Consider the following 15241-nt stretch of genomic DNA (forward strand, 5'->3'; position numbering starts at 1 on the left):
TGTTAATTTTAAATATCTCTGATCTTTTAAGTGAACTGAACATCTGGCGCGATGTAAGCTCATGACCAGGGGTCCATTCAGGCTGTGATGAGGAGAAATGTCTTCACCCAGAGAACGGGGTGTGCCTGTGGAATGCACTGCCACAGAAAGTGGTGGAGACCAAAATATTGAAAGTTTTCAAGAAGGATAAGGTTAAAAATTGCATAACTAGTTATCTGGTGAAGCAGCAGTGCTCCGAAAGCTAGTGCTTCCACATAAACTTGTTGGACTACAACCTGGTGTTGTGCGATTTTTACCTTCATCCACCCCAGACCAACACCACTTCAAGAAGGAGTTACATATAGTTCCTGAGGACTAAAGGGATCAAAGGATATGGGGAGAAAGCAGGAACAGGGGACTGAGTTGGATTATCAGCCATGATCGTATTGAACAGGGAAGCAGTCTACTCCTGTTCCTAGTTTCTATGTTTCTGTGTGCAGTTTGTTAGACAATAAATAAAATTATTTTTCCTTAACTTCAAACAATCAACTTGAATCTAGTTGATTAATTTTCATCCTAATCCTTCTGCTGCCAATGCCTCAGAAAGGCTGTCCAGCAAATTGGCACTGTAGTTTAAAATGATTAAAATACTGATATAGCCACAAATTCCTGTTAAATGTTCTAATGACCTGAAACTCAATTTGGCAGCACAGATACAAAACTGTAGAACAGGTTGTAAGACAGCACAAGACTAGCATCTGATTTTATGATGACTTCGACACTCAAAGCACAAGCAAAATTTGCAATCTCTTTAAAAAGTCTGTGGATTCTGTAACTGATGATATAAAATTTTAGGAAGGTGCTTTTAAGAGTTTCTCTCATTGTTGAGGGATTGTAAATTGTAATTTTCTTGAATAGTATGAAATGCTAAGCCATGCGACTAGGCAACACTTAACCTGGAAGCAGTACCAACAGGAAGGAGTTCAATGTATGAAAACCCTGTGGCTTGTAGACATAAGAGACAACTTCTGACAATACATAATTGCAGTGGGAATAGAATCAAGAAGGCATATTTGTCAACCAGTCTCCCATGGGGAACCTTGTTGAAAGCCTTACTGAAGTCTATATAGATCACATCTACTGCTCTGCCCTCATCAATCCTCTTTGTTACTTCTTCAAAAAACTCAATCAAGTTTGTGAGACATATTTCCCACGCATAAGACTATGTTGACTATCCCTAATCAGTCCTTGCCTTTCCAAATACATGTACATCCTGTCCCTCAGGATTCCCTCCAACAACTTGCCCACCACCGACGTCAGGCTCACTGGTCTATAGGTCCCGGGCTTGTCCTTACCACCCTTCTTAAACAGTGGCACCACGTTAGCCAACCTCCAGTCTTCCGGCACCTCACCTGTGACTATCAATGACATAAATATCTCAGCAAGGGGCCCGGCAATCACTTCCCCAGCTCCCCACAGAACTCTAGGGTACAGCTAATCAGGTCCTGAGGAGTTATCCACTTTTATGTGTTTCAAGACATCCAGCACTTCCTGCTCTGTAATAAAGACATTTTGCAAGATGTCACCACCTATTTCCCTACAGTCTATATCTTCCATGTCCTTTTCCACAGTAAACGATTATGCTAAATGCTCGTTTAGTATCTCTCCCATCTCCTGCGTCTCCACACAAAGGCTGCCTTGCTGATCTTTGAGGGGCCCTATTCTCTCCCTAGTTACCCTTTTGTCCTTCATGTATTAGTAAAAACCCTTTGGATTCTCCTTAACTCTATTTACCACAACTGTGTCATGTCCCCTTTTTGCCCTCCTGATTTCCCTCTTAAGTATACTCCTACTGGCTTTATACTCTTTTAAGGATTCACTTGATCTATCCTGTCTATACCTGACATATGCTTCCTTCTTTTTCTTAACCAAACCCTCAATTTCTCTAGATGGAAATGTGTTGCTGGAAAAGCGCAGCAGGTCAGGCAGCATCTAGGGAACAGGAGAATCGACGTTTCGGGCATTAGTCCTTCTTCAGGAATCCTGAAGAAGGGCTAATGCCCGAAACGTCGATTCTCCTGTTCCCTAGATGCTGCCTGACCTGCTGCGCTTTTCCAGCAACACATTTCCATCTCTGATCTCCAGCATCTGCAGACCTCACTTTCTCCTCAATTTCTCTAGTCATCCAGCATTCCTTATGCCACCAGCCTTTCCTTTCACCCTGACAGGAATATACTTTCTCTGGATTCTTATTATCTCATTTCTGAAGGCTTCCCATTTTCCAGCCTTTACCCGCAAACATCTGCACCCAATCAGCTTCTGAAAGTTTTAAACCGTCAAAATTAGCCTTCCTCCAATTTAGAACTTCAACTTTTAGATCTGGTCTATTTTAAAGCTAATAGAATTATGGTTGCTGGCCCCAAAGTGCTCCCCCACTGACACCTCAGTCAGCTGCCCTACCCTATTTCCCAAGAGTAGGTCAAGTTTTGCACCTTCTCTAGTAGGTACATCCACATACTGAATCAGAAAATTGTCTTGTACACACTTAACAAATTCCTCTCCATCTAAACCCTTAACACTATAGCAGTCTATGTTTGGAAAGTTAAAATTCCCTACCATAACCTCCCTATTATTCTTACAGATAACTGAGATCTTACTAATTTGTTTCCCAATTTCCCTCTGACTATGAGGGGGTCTATAATACAATCTCAATAAGGTGATCATCCCTTTCTTATTTCTCAGTTCCATCCAAATAACTTCCCTGGATGTATTTCTGGGAATATCCTCCCTCAGCCCAGCTGTAATGCTATCCCTTATCAAGAACGCCACTCCCCCTCCTCTCTTGCCTCCCTTTCTATCCTTCCTGTAGCATTTGTATCCTGGAACATTAAGCTGCCAGTCCTGCCCATCCCTGAGTCATGTTTCTGTAATTGCTGTGATATCCCAGTCCCATGTTCCTAACCATGCCCTGAGTTCATCTGCCTTCCCTGTTAGACCTCTTGCATTGACATAAATGCAGTTTAATTTATTAGTCCTACCTTGTTCTCTGCTTTATCCCCGCTTGCCCAGACTGTTTGACTCGCTTCTTTTCTCAACTATACCAGTCTCAGATTGAGACCGAGACTGAGACTGACTCAGTCTCTTTGCTCACCATCTCCCTGGGTCCCCCCCCACCCACCTTACTAGTTTAAATTGTCCCAAGCAGCTGTAGCAAATCTCCCTGCCAGTATATTAGTCACCTTCCGATTCAGGTGCAATCCGTCCTTCTTGTACAGGTCACTTCTACCCAAAAGAGATTCCAATGATCCAAAAATGTGAATCCTTCTCCCATACACCAGCTCCTCAGCCATGCATTCATCTACTCTATCCTCCTATTCCTGCCCTCACTAGCTCGTAGCACTGGGAGTAATCCAGATATTACTACCCTTGAGGATCTCCTTTTTAAATTTCTGCCTAACTCTATATTCTCCCTTCAGAGTCTCAACCTTTTTCCCTTCCTATGTTGTTGGTTCCAATGTGGACAATAACCACTTGTTGGCCCCTCTCCCCCGTGAGAACATTCTGCACCCTCTCTGAGACATCCTTGAACCTGGCACTAGGGAAGCAACACACCATTCTGCTTTTTCGCTGCTGGCCACTGAAACGTCTGTCTGTGCCTTGGACTAGAGAGTCCCCTAACACTATCGATCACTTGTAACCTAACATACCCATCATTACATTAGAGCAGTCTCGATACCAGAAACTTGGCTGTTCATGCTACATTCTCCTGAGAATCCATCACCCCCTAAATTTTCCAAATCAGCATACTTATTTGAAATGGGGATAGCCACAGAAGACTCGTGCACTACTAGGCAAAAGTGAGGACTGCAGATGCTGGAAACCAGAGTTTAGATCAGAGTGGTGCTGGAAAAGCACAGCAGGTCATGCAGCATCCGAGGAACAGGAAAATCGACATTTCGGGAAAAAGCCCTTCATCAGGAAGAGGCAGGAAGCCTCCAGGGTGGAGAACCCCTGGAGGTCTCCTGCCTCTATTCCTGATGAAGGGCTTTTGCCCAAAACGTCGATTTTTCTACTCCTCGGATGCTGCCTGACCTGCTGTGCTTTTCCAGCACCACTCTGATCTAAGCTCTTGCACTACCTGCCTATCTCTCTTACCTTTCCTGGAGTTAACCCATCTCTGTGACTTTATCTGCAACTTTTCTCCCTTCCTGTAACTGCCATCCATCACACCCTCTTGCTCTTGTAAATTCCGCATTGTCTCTAACAGATCCATTCGATCTGATAGGATTCGCAACTAGCGGCATTTATTGCAGATATAATCCCCAGTAACACGTAAACTCTCCCTAAACTCCCATATCTGACAAGAGCACATCACTCTACTAAGGGCCATTTTTGCTTCTTTCAATCTAATCCTAAGGGACAGGATTTACATGTATTTGGAAAGGCAAGGATTGATTAGGGTTAGTCAGCATGGCTTTGTATGTGGGAAGTCATGTCTCACAAACTTGACAGAGTTTTTTTAAGAAGTAACAAAGAGGATTGATGAGGGTAGAGCAGTGGATGTGATCTATATGAACTTCAGTAAGGCGTTCAACAAGGTTCCCCATGGGAGACTGGTTAGCAAGGTTAGATCTCATGGAATACAGGGAGAACTAGCCACTTGGATACAGAACTGGCTCAAAGATAGAAGACAGAGGATGGTGGTGGAGGGTTGTTTTTCAAAATGGAGGCCTGTGACCAGTGTGATCGATGCTGGGCCTACTACTTTTCATCATTTATATAAATGATTGGGATGTGAACATAGGAGGTGTACTTAGCAAGTTTGCAAATGACACCAAAATTGGAGGTGTAATGGACAGCAAAGAAGAATACAACATGATCTAGATCAGATGGGCCAATGGGCTGATGAGTGGCAGATGGAGTTTAATTCAGATAAATGCGAGGCGCTGCATTTTGGAAAAGCAAGTCGTAGCAGGACTTATACACTTAATGGTAAAGTCCTAGGGAGTGTTGCTGAACAAAGAGACCTTGGAGTGCAGATTCATAGCTCCTTGAAAGTGGAGTCATAGTTAGATAGGATAGTGAAGGTGTTTCGTATGCTTTCCTTTCTTGGTCAGAGCACTGATGATAGGAGTTGGGAGATCATTTTGCGGCTGTACAGGACACTTGGTTAGGCTACTTTTGGAATATTGCGTGCAATTCTGGTCTCCTTCCTATCGGAAAGATATTGTGAAACTTGAAAGGGTTCAGAAAAAATTTACAAGAATGTTGCCAGGGTTGGAGGATTTGAGGAGAAAGTGAGGACTGCAGTTGCTGGAGATCAGAGCTGAAAAATGTGTTGCTGGAAAAGCACAGCAGGTCAGGCAGCATCCAAGGAGCAGGACAATCGACGTTTCGGGCATATGGGGGAGGTTGAATAGGCTGGGGCTGTTTTCCCTGGAGCATCGGAGGCTGAGGGGTGACCTTATAGAAGTTTATAAAATCATGAGGGGCATGGATAATGTAAATAGGCAAAGTCTTTTTCCTGAGGTGGGGGAGTCCAGAATTAGAAGACATAGGTTTAGGGTGAGAGGGGAAAGATATAAAAGGGACCCAAGGGCCAACTTTTTCACGCAGAGGGTGGTACATGTATGGAATGAGCTGCCAGAGGAATTAGTGGAGGTAATACAATTACACCACTTAACAGGCATCTGGATGCGTACATGAATAGGAAGGGTTTAGAGGGATATGGGCCAAATGCTGGCAAATAGGACTAGATTAGGTTAGGATATCTGGTCGGCATGGACGAGTTGGACAGAAGTGTCTGTTTCCGTGCTGTACATCTCTATGTCTCTATGACTAGACTCTAAATGGTTTAACTGCACAGCAGCAAACTGCATTTGACCCAAAGATAATATCATCTTTGATCGCCCAGCATTTGCCCTGAACTGAAGAAAAAATGGTTGAATACATTGGACTCCACAGAAAACATCAGTCAAAATAACTTCTTGATTTCTAAATATTGTCAGCGTGCCTGGAAAAGTAATGTAAGTCTTATGTTTTCAAGGCATCTCTCTCAAATGCTGTCCTTGGATTCAGTGCCAAAATGAGTAACATAGTTCTTGCTCCCAATGAAGCAACATGTGGTTTTAACTATCAATTTACCTCCCCATGTTGAGAACCCATAGGTCAAATAAAAACATTCATTGCTTGTTATTGTATCAGGCTCACAGGATATATAGTTAGCTCCTGTGTAATCTCCTTGAGGTGCCTTAAGTTATAAACTGCAAAACAGATTCATTAAACAGTGAAAAGTAGCAAAGATATCCAGTGAGTTCCACAGTAATATACAGACTTTGATGTGCTTTCAAATATTGAAAATAACAATTGTGCTTTTGCACCTAAAATGTAACGTAGACCACTTTCAAAACAGGGCCTAAATTCAAAGCCCTGTGCAGTCCCCTGCCTACCCCTCCATATTGGAGCCATACCTTCTGGAAATTGACTGAAACAAAGGAAATGTATTGATTAAAACCAGGTAGCACTGACAATCAAACATGTACTCTTAAACAAAAAGGTAAAAGCTGCCAGTGTCTTAACTGAATGGTTTAGTCTATTCCTGAAAAAAAAACTTTCCACTTTCAAATGATTTGGACAAACTGAGCCAAGGGCCAGTCCAGTCAGTTTCCCCACGAGGGCTGTCAGCCAGAGGAGGTGAGTTTCCCTCCTTCGTGTGGCCCCTTGGGCTCTACCCACCTTCCCCTAACAGTCCACCCACTCCACAGGGAGAACTTCTCTTCCATTCACCACTCCAACTCTGACCAGCTACACTTTCCATTCTGCTGCTCCTCCAGGGCAGAAGCAGTAAAGTGCACGAGCGATGCTTACTGGGTCTGTTTCACCTTCTATAACTCAAACTGTCTTTACTCCAAAACACCTGAAACCCCAACCGTTGAGCCACATCCTGATCCAACAGCTGTTCCAATGTGGTGGTGACCTGCTGGTGGCCCCATGGGTCTCCTGGTCTTGGGAAATCCCAATTTGAGTGGCTTCAGGGCAGATGGCTTTCCCCTCGGCACGCTCCTCCTCACCATCCCCCCCAACTCTTTTGTTGGGGCTCAAGGAATCTGATGTCTGATATAAGCCAGCCCAGTGAGTCTGAAGGATCACCCCATTACTTCACGGTGCTCACACTGTTAATCTCGTGCATTTCACCTCTTTTAAAAGTTCATTCATGGGAGATGGGAATCTCTAGCCAGTTCAGCAATTACTGTCTATCCCTAATTGCCCTTGAAAGGAGTGGTCTGCTTGGCCGTTTCAGAGGGCAGGTAGGAGTCAATGACCATAAGATATTGGAGCAGAATCAGGTTGTTCTTTTCATCCGGTCTGATCCGCCACTTGAATCATGGCTGATACGTTTCTCAACCCCATTCTCCTGCCTTCTCCCATAACCTTTAACTAATCAGAGACCTATCTGTCTCTGTCTTAAATGAACTTAATGACTTTGCCCCCACAGCCCTCTGCAGCAATGTGTTCCACAGATTCCCCACCCTCTGGCTGAAGAGATTCCTCCTCATCTCAGTTCTAAAGGGTCTTCCCTTCACTCTGAGGCTGAGTCCTTGGGTCTTAGTCTCTCCTACTCATGGAAACATCTTCTCCACATTCAGTGCCTGATGTGGAGGTGCCGGTGTTGGACTTGGGTGGACAAAGCCATAAGTCACACGACACCAGGTTATAGTCCAACAGGTTTATTCAAAAGTCATAAGCTTTCAGAGAGCAGCTTCTTCATCAGACAACATCCACCCATCCAGGCCTCTCAGGATTCTGTCAGTTTCAATCTGATCCCCCTCATCCTTCTAAACTTCATCAAGTGTAGACCCAGAATCCTCAACCCCTCCTCACATGACAAGCCCTTCATCCTCTGGATCATTCTTGTAAACCTCCTCTGGACACCCCTCCAACACCAACATATCATTCCTTTGATAGGGGGCCAAAACTGCTCTCAATACTGCAAATGCAGTCTGGTCTGACCAGAGCCTTAGACAGCCCCAGCAATACATCTCTGTTCTTGCATTTGCCTTCCTGACTGCTAACTGAACCTGCATGTTAACCTCAAGAAACTCTTGAACTGGGTTTCCCAAGTCTCTTTGCACTTCAGGTTTTCAAAGGCTTTTCTCTATTTTGAAAACAGTCTCTGCCTCTATTCTTCCTACCAAAGTGCAGAATCTCACACTTTTCCCACATTGTATTCCATCTGCCACTTCTTTGCACACTGTCCTCACCTGTCCAAGACCTTCTGCAGCCTTCTTATCTCAATACTACCTGTCTCTTTACCTATCTTTGTGTCATCTGCAAATGTAGCCACAATGCCCACAGATCCTTCATCCAGATTGTTAATGTATAACATGGTCCCAACACTGAACACTGCAGAACTCCACTAATCACCCAATGCAACCCTGAAAAAGACCCTTAATCCCTACTCTCTGTTTTCTGCCAGTCAACTAATAACTCACCCCTAACACCATGTGCTCTTATATTACTGAGCAACCACCTGTGTGGCACATTGTCAAAGGCCTTCTGGAAATATGTCATATGTAGGCCAGACCACACAAGGATGGCAGATTTCCTTTTCTGAGGGATATTAGTGAACCCGATGGGTCTTTACAACAATCGACAATGGTTACATGGGTGCTATTGGGCTAACTTTTTTTTAAACTCCAGATTTTATTGAATTCAAATTCCACCATCTGTCATTGTGGGATTCGAACTTGTGACTCTAGAACATTAGCGTTAATCTGGGATCACCACTAGGTCTGGATTACTGCCAAGAAAAAAATACCTGAGTAGTTTATAAGTTTGCAGTAAATGCCACGTTGCCTTACAAAATTAATGAAATATCAATGCTTTTGATTTTCTGTCAGCAATTTCAGTTTGTAGGATTGAAGAGAAATTTGAGCTAATTAAATTGGCATGCAGCAGACAAAGTTGAGTGTGATGAATAACAAAATTGGCTCAGACGGTGCACCACATGCACATTTGTAAAGTTTCAGAGGCTGAGGGGTGTTCTTTATAAAATTATGACGGGTATGGATAGGCTAAATAGATATAGTATTTTCTCTGGCAATGGGGAGTCTAGAACTAGAGGGCATAGGTTTAGGGTGAAAGGAGAAAAATTTAAAAGAGACCGAAGGGGCAATTTTTTTCACATAGATGGTGGTGCGTGTATGGAATGAGCTGCCAAAGGAAGTGGTGGAGGCTGGTACAATTTCAGCATTTAAAAGGCATTTGGATGGGTATATGAATAGGAAGCATTGACAGAGATGTGGGCCAGATGCTGGCGAACGGGACTAGATCAATTTAGGATATCTGGTCAGCATGGACAAGTTGGACCGAAGGGTCTGCTTTTGTGCTGTACTTCTCTATGATTCTATAAGTAGAATGGATATAACATAAAACTAAGCTCATTGCATTTAAAATCAGAGAATATTGCAAACTACTCGATAGAGTCACATCTTAAAGCATATGATGGCAACCACTGTTAATTCCAGCCAGGCAATAAATTATATAAACGAATGTATACGGCTATATCTAAAAGGGAAGTATTCAGAAATCATTATTTGAAACACATGTGAATCTGGATCCCTTTTTGCTGTAATTCTGCAACCAAATTGAAACAAAACTTTAATACAAAGTCTTAACTAACCTTGAGTGGTTTCCCTGTTGACAACATGTATGGAGTGAAAAGGAGGGGTATATAAACTTCATAGCTAACCCCATCTCCTACATATTAATTGCTAGATCTTGCTTGATCTTTGGTAACAGGGGAGATCATCATTTCCACTGGATCTCACTATCTTCCCAATTGACAGTAGAACTTGGAACTGAGGAATGAGAAAGTGTGGGGATACAGATGCAGGTGCAACTAATCTAAATGCATAAAACAGTGTCATCACCAATGTTCTTTAAGTGAGTGTAAATGGCTTTGGGTATTTACATGGAGTTGGGGAATTTCTCATTTTGACTTACAATTATTCCAGATGCATAGCCGATGATGCTGATATTCTCTGTCCTTGTTTCAGTGAAAATACCAACGACAGTAATTACAAGTGAGAGAAGAAGCAGAATGCTTGAAAGCCATACTGCCCTTTTTTTCCTTTTCATCAGTAACTCTGAAAAAGGAAATTCCCAGTCACTTTAATCCTAAACAATATATTAGTTTTCTTTTTAATGACAGATTACATTTACAAAGTCAACTTCGCAATGTCTGCTGTCCAATTAAATCCTAGTTACATAAAAGGTTGTGAAACATTTTGATACTTGTACATTCCAGAGAGAATCATCATTAATTCTACCAACTTTAATTCAAAATTATTCACAACACATATCTTCAATTTCAATAACCATTGTGTATATACCTGAAGGAAATGAAAATCTGTGGATCTGGAACCAATTACATTTAGAAAAGACTGGGTATGAGCAACAGATTTTGTTCCTTAAAGGGCATTAAGATTAGATTACCTACAGTGCGGAAACAGGCCATTCAGCCCAACCAGTCCACATCAACCCTCTGAAGAGTAACCTAGGACTATGGGCAATTCAGCATGGCCAATTCACCTAACCTGCACATCTTTGGACTGTGGGAGGAAACCAGAGCACCTGGAGAAAACCCATGCAGACACAGGGAGAATGTGCAAACTCAACACAGACAGTCACCTGAGGCTGGAATCGAACCTGGGATGCTAGTTCTGTGAGGCAGCAGTGCTAACCACTGAGCCACCGTGCCACCCCACGAGCCTGATCATTTTTCACAACAATCCAGTAATTCCATCATCACCATGAACAATACAAACTTTTTATTCCAATTATTTAATTAAATGTAAGTGTGTACGCATACTCGAAAGAATTAATTCTGGCCTTTTGATTACTATAACTGATTATTATAATCATTACTATAACCAACACTATAACTATTCCTAATCTAAATGATACTGCATGAAGATCATATGGGATGTTCAAAGGAGACAAAATTCAAATTGTTAGCCCAATGTATACAGGACGGAATGAATAGATTTTACTTACAGAAATTACATTTTTAATTTTCAATGGGTTAAGTAGTTACAGACAGCTGGCTGGAAAGAGGAGTTAAGGCCGAGATGAAGTCAGCCACAATTATATTAAATGGCAGAGCTGACTCAAGGAGGTTAATTGCCCACTCCTGTTCCTACTTCTTATAATCTTAAATTTTCAGCAAAAATTGTTTTTTGTTGCCATAATTGGCATAAGCTGCTGATGCTTGTTACACTCTGTGTAATTCTGACTGCATATCCCCTCAGCAATGATACTAATGTAAATCACGTTGGAGCCATGTCGAGTGGTTCTGGGGGTGAGTGAACAAAATGGGGGCTAGTGCAGAGCAGCCCAAGTGAACTACATGAACACACGGAAACAGGAACAGCAGTCCGAGCTTCCCACTGAGCTCCATATAACATACCTCATCAATTATCCAATAATCTCCTTCAGACCCTTTAAGGCTGCTATATCCTGACAAAGCTATTCAGAATCTATGCTGTACAAGTTAGACTGATCCTTTCACGAATTTTACAAACTGGTCCCAGTGACAGTGAGGGCACCTCTCACCAGCAGCATTAAAGTCCAGCTGTTTTCTCATTCCAGCCTCTAGTTAAATACATTGAAAATCACAGGATTCATGAAAGTAGCTATGGGACAGACTGCTATTCTGACCAGAAAGAAATATTTAGCAGTGTTTCTCGGGGTGATATTAACACCTCTGATCTTTTGATTTCTATTAATGGACAGGACCTCTGTGCAGACAGAATAATTTCAAAGTTTGCAGATGACATTGAAACTCAGAAACGTAAAGTGCGAGGAAGACAGTGGCAGACTTCAGGATGAAATGGGTGCACACGTGGCAGATAAGATTGAACACGGAAGTATGAAGTGAATCATTTTAGTAGGAAGAATGGGGAGGAGGTGATATAAAAACCGCATGGTACAATGTTAAAAGGGTGTGAGAATAGAACTACCTGTGGAAGTACCTACAGATTTCTTTGAAGGGAACAAGGCAAAATGAGAAATAGCTTCAGGGATCTTGGGCTTTCCTGACAGAAGTGTAACATGCAAACAGAAGGAAATTATTCCAAAAAGCCCAACAGAACATGGAGGACCTGAGATTTTGCAATGGAAAACTGGTTTTTACTCCTTTTTTTTAACTGCAAGCAGTGTACTGCTACAATCACATGTTGATATAACACCAAACCAAATCTCTAGGATATACTGTCCCTCCTAAATGGGCATTGCCAAAGTCTATCACTCACAGAAATATTCTGAGAAAATGCATTTTCTTACTCTTATATTTCTGTAAATGTTTTGGTTGCAGAAATATTTAAACCTTTAAATGCAGCAAAAAATATTCTATATTTTAAGAATCTAACAACAAATTAAATTTGGGGAATAAATAAATGGGATAGGAGCAGAATGAGCTTTTCAACCCCTCAATAAAATCATGGTCAATGTGAATGTGGTATATTCCTGCCAAATCAGTCTCTGGGAAAAGAGTTACACCAGCGAGTGACTCACTGAGTGAAAAATGCCCTTTGCCTGAAATGGAAGACCCCTTATTTTTTTTTAGATTAGATTAGATTAGATTATTTACAGTGTGGAAACAGGCCCTTCGGCCCAACAAGTCCACACCGACCCGCCGAAGCGCAACCCACTCAGACCCATTCCCCTACATTTACCCCTTCACCTAACACTACGGGTAATTTAGCATGGTCAATTCACTTGACCTGCACATCTTTGGACTGTGGGAGGAAACTGGAGCACCCAGAGGAAACCCACACAGACACGGGGAGATTGTGCAAAATCCACACAGTCAGTCGCCTGAGGCGGGAATCGAACCCGGGTCTCTGGCGCTGTGAGGCAGCAGTGCTAACCACTGTGCCACCGTGCCACCCACTAAACTGCATTCCCACTTCCAGTATTTTACACAAAGCAAATCCATTGTTTCAACAGCTGCCTTGTCAAATCCTCTCAGGATTTTATATGTCTCAATAACATCACCTCCTAATCTTTGAAACTCCAAAGAATACAGGCTCAGTGTGTACAAATAAAAACTGGATGAACTGCAGATGCTGTAAATCAGAAACAAAAATAGAAATTGCTGGAAAAGCTCAACAGGTCTGGCAGCATCTGTGGAGAGAAATCAGAGTTAACTGACCTGCTCCGGTGACCCTTCCTCAGAGCTGCTCTTCGGAGGAAAAATCTCTGATTTCTCTCACAAATGCTGCTAGACCTGCTGTGCTTTTTCCAGCAACTTCTGTTTTTGTTCCAGTCTGTCCAATCTTTTTTCATAAGATAAACCCTCCACCAACACTATTGCAGGTATCACTAAACCTTCCCTAAACTGCTACTAACACATGTACACCCCTTCTTAAAGTAGAAAAGCAAACCTACATAAAAAAAAACCCCTGCAATGCAATGGCATAAAAAGTTACTGAGCAGACATTAGAGGAGACAGAGAAACATAATTAATGTTTCACAACTAAGACCATTTCTCTACAAGACTTTTAACAAATATCACCTTCAGTTGCTCAGCTTTGAGGTCACGGTCATTTCTTGTAAAATATAAATTTTAAAAATGGAACAATGGCATGCATAAAGAAAATAAATTGTTTAAAATTGAACAGAAAACCCCAGGAAGACGCACGTCAGACTAACGGACATTTTTTGGGGAGAGTCACCAATATTTTTCTTGTCTATTTCAGGCTTATCCGACCTTTCCAAAACGAGCCCATAAATTCGGCAAGTGTTTTGACCAAAAGGACAGACTGTCTTCTTGATATTTTAAAATTTGATCCCGGCGGGTTGAAGGAAAATATTCACATTCGCAAAAATTCGTTCAACGAAATTCCAGCCACACGTGTTAAAAACGGAGAGATGTTTGTTTTTCAAAGTTCACTCTTTTCCAAAACCTGTCGTTTGTAGCGGATTTTTTTTTCCGGAGGAGAAATTTGTAAATAACCAAAAACAAGTCCTTGATCCTGGGGATTTTACAGAGAGGGCTCTGCTTCAAAACAAACTCCAACTATTGTGGCCAGGAATATTTTGTGCAGATCTGAAATCTGCAAATTACATGGAATGGTATTTCAGAGTAAAGGCATCGAATGACATGCAGAAGATGGTCTTTAATTTGCCTGGAATTTGTGTTTTTTATTTTGGTTTCTGAGGCGAAAGAAAAGCCGATGAGGGAATGTGAATCGCTTTGAGTGGAGGCTGCGGGACAGAAAGTGTTGCTTGTTGTTTCAGTGAATGAACGGTCGAGGGGACCATTTAATGTCTGAGAACAAAACAAATATGCTGGAAGTAAGTAGTTTTGAGCACAGACTCCAGTATCTGCAGTAAATTTGATGTTACCACTTCATGTCACCGTTCACCTGATAGAATAACTATCCAGTTTATAATTTAAATAAACGGTTCCATAATTGCCATGAACAAAGTCATCAACTCACCGAGGAGGTGAAATCTGAGTTGATTTTGTTGCATCTCTCTCTGTCTGTCTCCTCCTCAACTGAATGCTGCAGGACAGGACGCTGGAGTCCAGGAAGGAGCTGGTTCTGGACTGAGGACAGACCACCTCCCACAACCCTCCATACCCTCCTGCACTCAGCCAGAGCACCCCCCCCCCCACCAGGGCTACAGGGACCTCCGCTTCCGGCCCCTGGACCCGCAAGGTCTCACCCAGAGGAGAAAGTGAGGACTGCAGATGCTGAAGATTAGAGTCCAGAGAGTGGTGCTAGAAAAGCACAACACGTCTCACCCCTGAGTTGCATTCTCCAGCCCCCCTGCCCCTCCCCAATACAGAAACAAACCGTTCTGAGGAAGGGCCACTGGATCTGAAATTCACTCTGCATTCTCTCTCCACAGATGATTAGAGATTTTTAAAAAATGCAGATGCTGGAATCCAAAGTAGACAGGCAGGACGCTAGGAGGACACAGCAAGGCAGGCAGCATCAGGAGGGAGGGGAACACAGCAAGGCAGGCAGCATCAGGAGGGAGGGGAACACAGCAAGGCAGGCAGCATCAGGAGGGAGGGGAACACAGCAAGGCAGGCAGCATCAGGAGGGAGGGGAACACAGCAAGGCAGGCAGCATCAGGAGGGAGGGGAACACAGCAAGGCAGGCAGCATCAGGAGGGAGAGGAACACAGCAAGGCAGGCAGAGCTGCCAGAGGACATGATAGACAGGCAGGGTGCTGAAAGAACACA

The 15241-nt window shown here is 42.8% G+C and overlaps 1 protein-coding gene across 3 annotated transcripts in view; it reads right to left on the reverse strand.

The window, feature by feature from the left end:
- Window positions 1–14620, reverse strand: part of LOC122556369 (transmembrane protein 255B) — a 77305-nt gene extending 62685 nt beyond the window's left edge. For all 3 annotated transcript variants that reach the window (XM_043703002.1, XM_043703001.1, XM_043703003.1), the window contains exons 1-2: window positions 14487–14620; window positions 9985–10127 (exon numbers count right to left, since the gene is read on the reverse strand). In XM_043703002.1, coding sequence (XP_043558937.1) covers window positions 9985–10127; window positions 14487–14520 — 177 coding nt within the window. In that variant the 5' untranslated portion in view covers window positions 14521–14620. The remainder of the gene's footprint in view (window positions 1–9984; window positions 10128–14486) is intronic.
- Window positions 14621–15241: the final 621 nt, after the last annotated feature.

This window comes from Chiloscyllium plagiosum, chromosome 13 (genome assembly GCF_004010195.1).
Source record: "Chiloscyllium plagiosum isolate BGI_BamShark_2017 chromosome 13, ASM401019v2, whole genome shotgun sequence".
NCBI lineage: Eukaryota > Metazoa > Chordata > Chondrichthyes > Orectolobiformes > Hemiscylliidae > Chiloscyllium > Chiloscyllium plagiosum.